The sequence below is a fragment of the Salvia splendens genome, chromosome 14 (assembly GCF_004379255.2).
Source record: "Salvia splendens isolate huo1 chromosome 14, SspV2, whole genome shotgun sequence".
NCBI lineage: Eukaryota > Viridiplantae > Streptophyta > Magnoliopsida > Lamiales > Lamiaceae > Salvia > Salvia splendens.
The window spans coordinates 2,846,830-2,855,458 of NC_056045.1; the positions used below are offsets into that span (position 1 = coordinate 2,846,830).

The 8,629-nt window shown below is 34.5% G+C and overlaps 2 protein-coding genes and 1 long non-coding RNA gene across 3 annotated transcripts; 2 read left to right on the plus strand and 1 right to left on the minus strand.

Moving 5' to 3' along the window:
• Positions 1–788: 788 nt before the first annotated feature.
• LOC121764700 lies at positions 789–2,255 on the plus strand. Its single transcript, XR_006042608.1, has 3 exons — positions 789–939; positions 1,862–1,935; positions 2,221–2,255. It is a non-coding gene; the product is annotated as an uncharacterized LOC121764700 (long non-coding RNA).
• A 1,571-nt stretch (positions 2,256–3,826) lies between these two features.
• LOC121764699 lies at positions 3,827–5,643 on the plus strand. The gene is made up of 3 exons (XM_042160716.1): positions 3,827–4,041; positions 4,120–4,281; positions 5,309–5,643. Exons 1-3 carry the CDS (start codon positions 4,000–4,002, stop codon positions 5,468–5,470), a joined length of 366 nt encoding a protein of 121 aa, XP_042016650.1. The 5' UTR covers positions 3,827–3,999; the 3' UTR covers positions 5,471–5,643.
• A 1,386-nt stretch (positions 5,644–7,029) lies between these two features.
• On the minus strand, positions 7,030–8,255 carry LOC121763481 (blue copper protein-like). The gene is made up of 2 exons (XM_042159504.1): positions 8,001–8,255; positions 7,030–7,563 (listed from the first exon to the last, which is right to left on the minus strand). The coding sequence occupies exons 1-2, from the start codon at positions 8,170–8,172 to the stop codon at positions 7,160–7,162; spliced, it is 576 nt and encodes a 191-aa protein (XP_042015438.1). The 5' UTR covers positions 8,173–8,255; the 3' UTR covers positions 7,030–7,159.
• Positions 8,256–8,629: the final 374 nt, after the last annotated feature.

Genomic DNA, 8,629 nt, shown 5'->3' on the forward strand with positions numbered 1-8,629 from the left:
TTGCGACTTGTTTTTTTATTTATGTGGATGTTTAATGGGAATTTTCTTTTATGGAAATTGATTCTCTATGTGATTGAGCTAATTATGTGAAATTAGTTGTTGTGAGTTATGTGAGTTAAAATAAGTAAATTTCAATTGTGTGAATTTAATTAAATGGGATCATGCATAATCATTCTAGCCATTTTATTTGAAATTTTTGGCCCTCCTATTTATTGAAAATAATACTTCCTTCCTTGGATTTAATTAATTGCTTTGGGATATTTATTCAAATTAAATCCAAACCAAATTATCCCTATGTTATTCTACATGATTTTCGACCCCTTAGCCATCCCTTGAGATTTTCGAAATCTCCTATTAATTAGGAGAAGGAATTATTTTTGTAGATTTAATTGGTATCTTGTTTATCTCCTTCCTTGAATTAAAATCCAATTAAATCTTACCATATCTTGCCAAATCTTCCCTTATCCTATTTAAATTAGGATTTAAATTATTTCCTTGTGGAAATAATTCAAATTTTCGACCCACCCCATTTTTCTAAAGGGGTTAATATTTTGTTCCTATTTTGTGGGATTCTTTCTCTCCAAATAAATTTGATTTGAACCATATCTCTATTTAATTAATCAAAAAGAAATCCCACAACCCCATTCCTTCAAAATACACGCCTATTCCCTATTTTTCTCTCCACAATTTTTTTAATTAATTATTCAAGTGTGAGATTAATCCTAGCATATAAAAAGGGAGAAACCCTAACCCTCGCCCACATTCACACGCCTCCCTCCTCCCTCACCTCTCCCACACGTTTTTCCCTCTCTCTTTCTCTCCTTCTCCGCCAATCCTTCACTAATTCCTTGTTCTTGCATCATTTTGGAGTTGGAAACTCAAGATTCATCGAAGAATCGCATCATTCGTCATTCCTACCGATTGTTTTTCAAGAGAAAGGTATACTTTGATTCATCTTACTCATTCTTACCATTGAAATCCATGTTTCTTGATTCCCTCATGCATATAGTGAGTGTAGAAATCATAGATCTAAAAATTTATCGGTTGGGATTGATGGTTGCATGAGAAAGTATGTGTATATGCGTTTATTGATGTGTATGTGTGAGTTTGTGGATGATTCGTTGGTGAATGCTATGTGAATATATGAGAAAATGATTGTGAGGTCTTTTTGAAGCATGATTATGTGTTGGAAGCATGAATATATGTGTTTGGATGAATGATAGATAAACCATAATTCAAAATTGTGAAGCATGAAAACTGTGGTGTTCGGACAGTAGATTCCGACGTGTGTTTGACAAACCAAACGATCTTATTTTGGCACAAATTTTTAACTGAGTAAAATTTGAGGTGTCTTCTATGTTGTGTGTAAATTTCAGACTCTTTTGTCGAAAGATGAATTTTTAATGAATTTTTGAAGATTAACTGCGCAGTTCTGCCAGAATTGGTATTCTCGTCCAGTGAGTTTTGTTTTTGTTTTGACCGACCTAAAGATGAGATTTTGATGTGAAAATTTAACTGGATGATCTTTGATGTGTCTACTGTGTTATGGTAAAATTTTAGCCCCAACGGAGGTCGGATAGGATTTTAATAATTTTTACAAAACGACAGCGCTGTTCTGCCAGATTTCTGACATGTTAAAATAATCTTTGTCGTTAAGTTCGAGTGATATACATGATGCATATGTGTTAAGGAACTTATCCTATGATGTGGTTATGTGTTGTACATGGATGTATGCTATGGTGTCTTTCCTTATGTTAGTGAACGTTTGGGATGGGTAATTAAAGAAGACGATGAAAGGAACGTTAGGGCATGCATGATAATTGAATTGATGGAAGGCTGATTGTATTGTGGTGTTGACAAGGGTTGTTGTGCGTACGTGGGCACAAGGAACAAGGGTTGCTTTGAGTTGTGTTTTGTGTTATCTAAGCAAGCGAGGTGGGCTTTTCTACTCTACATTATTTATGGGCTTTCTTTACTAAAACTCTTTTATGTTTCAAAAATATGATTGTGGAGCTATAAGGGTGGTTTAAAATGTTATGTCATACCATGTTTGTTTTGATGATGAGATTGTGTTTGACGCCTAGTTTGTGAGTTCGCTCCATTAGGCTATAGGGCTATGTTGAGATTGTGCCTGATGCCTAGTTCGTTGAATTTACTCCGTTAGGCTATAGGGCTATGATAAACGAATTCGGGACTGAGTAGGGCCGCAAACTCTATCAGGTTGTGTACACAGGTGGGATCGGGAGCCGTCCTTGCTAGTCGGCCGGTCTCATGGGCGAATAGTGTGGCCACACTTTCGTCGCACTATGGTATGAGGATGTGAATGATGGGTTGTTGAGAAAGTGGGGAGATTATTTTGCCTGGTCAGGCTATGAAACTGTTTTTGTTATACTCGATGATATTTCTTCTTAATAGCTGAATATGATCACATGTGATCATATTTTGCCTGGCCAGGCCATGCTCATCCACATGTGAGTGAGTCATATTTGTTAATAGCTGAATATGATCACACCTATATATGTCTTGTTTTCTCCAAAGGCACGTACAACTCAAAAGACACTTTTTAATATGATACTCCCTCCATTCCATAGTAATGGGGGCGTTTCTTTTCGGTACGGAGATTAAGAAAAATTGTGTTAAGTGAGTTAATTAAAAGGAGAATAAAGTGGAAAATGAAAAAGGTAGAGAGATGGAGAGAAAAAAAGTAAGAGAGAGTAAAGTATGTGTGGAAAAATGTGTTGACTTTTACTAAAAGTGAAATGACTCTATTACTATGGAACGTACCAAAATGACAAAATGACTCAATTACTATAGAACGGAGGAAGTACTATGTTAGATTTTATTATAGGTTGATATAGTTCACAATGAGAGATAATATGTAAATAGGAGATAACCAAACTTTAAAACGGTTCATCTCAAAATCTTTTAGTGTGGTGGAGTAGTTTGGTATTTATGGTGATTTTTGTACAGCAATTTTTATACTATATTAAAAACTCACCGCTCAAGAATACTATACTATATTTTAACATCTCAACAGTGTGCACATTGTAACTCTCCTTTCTGCTCTAACGTTTATATATTAATCATTTACAAATTAAGGGATAAATTGTCAAACAAGATAGACACTTTAATTAACTCATTTTTTTCAGCCTCACTTTAAAAATGTTTCAATTGGGTTTTTATCAAAATATTTACATCATGGCTATGCATAAATACTCTTAACCTTCTCCGGACAGTTAAATTGGGCTTTATTGTGCTTGCTCTAGTGAAAAAATAAAGTGAATATACGTGAATTAGGCCACTAAATAACATCCACATTGAGAGGAAACAATCCATTACTTAAAGTTGAGATAGGCTAAGCGAATATATATAAGTTTGGTTAAAAGCTTGATGAACTTGTTCGATTTAACAAACTTTAGTAGTCTCTCTCTTTTACACTCATTTATGATCAAGTGACACGGAATTTTAGTTGGAGTTATTGAATATAGTAAAGTAAAGAGAAAAAAATAGTTGAATATTTTAATGATGGAATATGAGAAAGAGTGTTTATTCTTGGTCATATGATTGAGATAAACAAAAAAAGAAATATGGTCATATTGAATTGAATGGAGGGAGTATTTGAGCAAACACACGTGAACATGTATGAGCCAAACGAACTGATAACAATCACAAAACACGACCTTAGCTCGATTAAATTATTGAGCTCGAAATCGGGCTCATTTACTATCAACTCAAAGCTCCGAAAGAACTATTTTGGATTCGAGCCACAAATAGCTTTATTCTCGACATGGTGTGCATATATTTTCAAACAAAACGGTGGCATTTCTCAAAGTAAACGAAAGTTTGAGCCCCACAAAAAGAATCAAAACCCAAGAATTTCTGTTCTCAAACTTTCACTGTTGAGAAGATCCAATCATATGCCAACTCATTCCTTTACTTCTTCTCTCACTGTCTCACAACAATAAAATCGAAGCCTTTTGCTCAAAACTCACCATTTTCATGTCGTTCTTCCAAATGGGCTTTCCTCCCAAAAAAGATGCTGTGAGATTTTTATAATTTAATTCAAAACGTCTTCATTTATACATTAATTTAATTAATTATTTATGTGTTTTAATATAGATTGGCAGGAAAAGCACGAGCAGTGAGATCGCAGAGATGAATACCGACGGTGGCGATGCGGTTGTTGGAGACGACTGCGCCGCCGATTTCTGGCCGGTTCAGCGCCCCATTGCGCCGCCGCCGGGGGACAAACCGGTCGAGTGCCCCTTCCCTTACTCCAGTGTTAGTTTTCTTCATTTTCTTTCTAATATAAATGTGACATTATTTTTGTGAAAGATGATTGAGTTTATGAGTTTGACTTCGACTTAGGAAATTGTAGTGGTTTTTATTTTCTTGAGTTGAATTTTTTAGGTCACTAAAGATTAGGAAATCAATTTGAATTTTGTTAGTCCAAATGAAGAATCCATGCACTATGTAATTCTGTTTAATTAGTGTTCCATTTCGTTATTTACTAAAAGTGTGGAGTTTATTAATAAACCGTTATGCATGGCAAAATTAAATGAACAACGAAAACTAAGTTAATTTATAAAGAAATTAAGCATTTAAAATAGTGAGATCTCGAATTTATATTATTCATAATTAAGGTTGTATTAAAAGTTTCTTCATTTTAAAGTAAGTCATTTATTACGAATATTTAAAACAAGATCTGATCTGCTGAACTTTTACTAAATTAATGATTAATATAATCTGTTTTTTTTCTTTATACTGCGTAAAGTATATAATAGAATCAATTATATATTTAACCCTAGTTATAGGAAAGATTTATATAGCTTTACGATCCAAGAAGTAGGACCCACAAATAAATGTTTACATTCCGCAAAATGTGAGTAAAAGTAAAAGCTCTAACTTTACTTTTTTCTACTACATTTGCGGCTATACTGCACAAATTATACACTTATTTTTTGTTTTATTGTACTATTTTTTACAATTTTCTTTTCATTCATAAGGACCACCCGTAAAGTTAACAGTATTAGTTTTATTCTATTATAATTCTATTTAGTTTTTAAACTAGTTTATTAGTATGTGAAGCAAACTCAAATTTTAGCCGACGAGATTAAATGATAGATGGAGTATAATTCTTCAAAGACGTGAAAAAGAAACTCCTTATTGTAATATACTATAATTCGTGGTTCATCACTTTTTTCTTGTTGGTAATTTTCACAAAAACTTAAAGACCATTTTATGGTAAATAGACACCAAGATGGATCTTTGGTCTCAAACATTAATCATTTCGCGTTTATGGTTACAGGAGCTGCGATTTTCGAGGAGGTCTACAGAACCTATGAGTAAGAGGCGTCACAGTGTGAGCCACGACGGAGACCATTACAAACGCCTTATTTTCCCTGAGAAATCACACTTCTTCAAAGGCAACTTCAACACTTCCACAAGCTTTAGGTTTAATAAGTTTTAATCAACTCAGTGAGTGAGATATATGTGACAAAATATTTCCCATATAAATATAGTTCTATGGTTTGCTAAGTTTCAATATTTGTACCATTTTACCTAGCCACTACTCAATTATATCAATCTCACCACTTTTTCTTGTGACTTAATTACCTTTATGAAGGCATATATATTCCTTTTTCTGCCTAGCTACAATTAGTGAAAGTTTTTTTTATACTTTATTTGTTGATAATATTCTTTTGGTCCCATGTTAAAATTAAAGTGAAAAGGTAATATGGGAGTTGGTACTAGCTGTTGTATAATTCGATCAATTTAGATACTGAAAATTATCAAAAAAACATGAAATTTGGTCAATTGAAAAAATTAGGAACAGTAACATTATTCATACTTGTAATATGTGTGAAATTAGTAATCCTAGTACTACTTATTACTAGTATTTTATTATCAATTCTACCAGTGGTACTTTTGATCTCTAGCAATATATTATAGGTGGATTCAATATGACTTCTAAATAGTTATCTTAATTAAACTAATTAAGTTAACTTAATTAATGAGATTAACATGAGGACCCTGATGGAAACCTAAAAAGTAGTGATTACCAATCTTTTACTTAAAAATCTTGTATAATAATGTATACAGATCCTCTGATAATTACAGAAAGCTGAAACGCACCGTTCCAATGGAATGTGAATATCACCTAAAATTGTGGATCTAATCTGTAATGCACTTTAACCTCAAAAGAGGTAAAATCTGTAATGCACTTTATGTTAATCATAAAACATCACTAGTAATCAAAGTGCATGTAATTGTTTCAAGGCCTTTCAAATAGTGAGTTACTCTATTGTAATATGCCAATAACTTATTCAATTACTTTACTCGTACGTTGTTTGAGCCTCTAAAAATGTTTTTAGCAAACAGTGTTGTGTCACAAGTATGTTCCCTTTCTTTGTTTTTTAAAAAATTGTCAAACACAGAACAGTACAAATGTACAATTGTTTGCAAAATGGGTACTAAGAGAAGTGTGTTATAGTCACAGACTTTTGTCAAGACCTTTTCGTGACCAACTGGCCCAAAAAGAGCTCGATTCGCGCAGAAGCATGAGTCAGTGAGCAAAGATGCGGAACTCGCCATTCGGCATACTCCAAGATGATTGACAATCATCAAAGCTTCAAGCCATATGTAGTACAAGGACGTCTTAGCCGATATCATATATGTGTGCATACACGGTACAACAAAACATGATTATCCAGGGTGAAGGGTTCAACGCCCCTAATTTCATAGGCAAAGACACCACTAACTCAATGTTTGTATAGAGACCAACATGGTCAACCCTAACATAATATAATTGAAGAAATCTGGTCACACTTTAGTCACTTTGAATAGATGTCATGTCGTCCGTAAGATAGCACTTATGGATTGTGTCGATAAGCACATGAACGATAAAGCGTTCAAGGAATAGTACACATGTGATTGTGGATGTGAATGTGGATGTGAATGTGGATGCCCTAAGAGATAGCTAAAAGTAGTAGTACATTATAAGTAATACAATTAAAATATGCTAGCAAGTGCACACGAATATAATAATATAATCTAATGATGAATAATACAAGTAGAAAAAACATACTCCAACATAGCAAAATATGCATAAATCAGCACTGCCTCTATCCTGGTAGTAATAATTAATTAACTCTCATTCTCATACAAACCACATGAAAATTGCAAGAGCATAAAACGCCACCACCGCCGCCGGAGATAGCCTCGCCGAAGATGCATAAGGATCAGTGAAGCCGCCCCCGGCCGGAACCGCCATGCTGGCAGGCGGCGGCAGCGCGGTCACGGCGGCAGGTGGGACCGGAGAAACGTTGGTGTTTCCGGGCACTACTCCTCCTCCTGCGGCGGCGGCCGATACGGTGATGGAGAGCTTCATTCCGCCGCCGCAGTGGCCGGGGACGCCGCATATGTAGTAGTGCGGGCCGGCGGTCTTGAGAGAGACGGAGGTGGAGCCGCTGCTGTCGGAGGCGATGGCGTTGCCGACGGCGCATGTCTTGTAGTCGCTCGCACTCACTTCATCCACCGTGTGCCCCGGTGGATATGTGAACACTGCAAAAATTTTATGTGCAATGTTACCATATTTTAATGTAAGGATTGATAATATTTTCATCGAAAAGTTGGTGATTAAGATTTGTTACATTTGGCTATATTAAATAGCTAAATGAGTATGTTATTGGTATGTTCGTGTTTTTGGTAAGTGATAGAATAGTTAATGTTTAAATCTGCATCAAATTCAAACTATCCTATAAATTGGGTGACTAAACTTAATACTCCATATGTTGCAAGAGAAGTGAAGCATATTACTTATTGGGACGTCACAAACTAAGTGACATAATTCTTGACCAAAAATAATTTATAGTAGTATTACTTTTCTAATAGATGATAAAAATATTAGTGAAAAATACAGTTTAATGATCTTAAACAAGATGATATAACACTAAAAAAACATGATGTAGTAAAAGGATAGGAAAAGGGAACAATTATACCAAGGGTATCACCAATGGAGAAGGTCTTATCAGAAGCCCAAGTGCTATAATCTGAACCAATGGACCAACCAGAAGTGTCTCCTACTGTAAAAACAGTTGCTGCAGCTGCTTCTATTATTCCACATATTATCATTAAGCATGCAATTCCACTTCTTAGTCTCTCCATTCTCATTTTCTTCTCTTTTATCTGAGTAGTTTTTATTGGGATTATTGTGTGTGGTGTTAGCTAAGAAAATGCATGCAACATTTCCTTATATAAGAGAAAGAGAGATTTGGAGTAGCTGACTAGTTGCATTATATCTTTTGATGTAAAGGATGTCCTGTAAAGATTCCAATCATCACAACCAAATATACAACTGAGAAAGACAACTAATAAGTAATAGTAGTAGTACAGTATATGATATAGGAGTACTAATATGAAACACAATCTTTGAATTTGGAGACAATAATATTTGGTAGTCTTTCTTTGTGATGAAATGATTTTTTTCACAACAATTTATTCAATATACCCAAAATTCAATGATGTTTTACTAATTTTAAGCTTCTCCTTGCTTCTGTGTGTGTCCGCCCGAGCTGAAAACTCTAAGGACATAATGATGATCATAGAGAATTTCATGCAATTAAATACT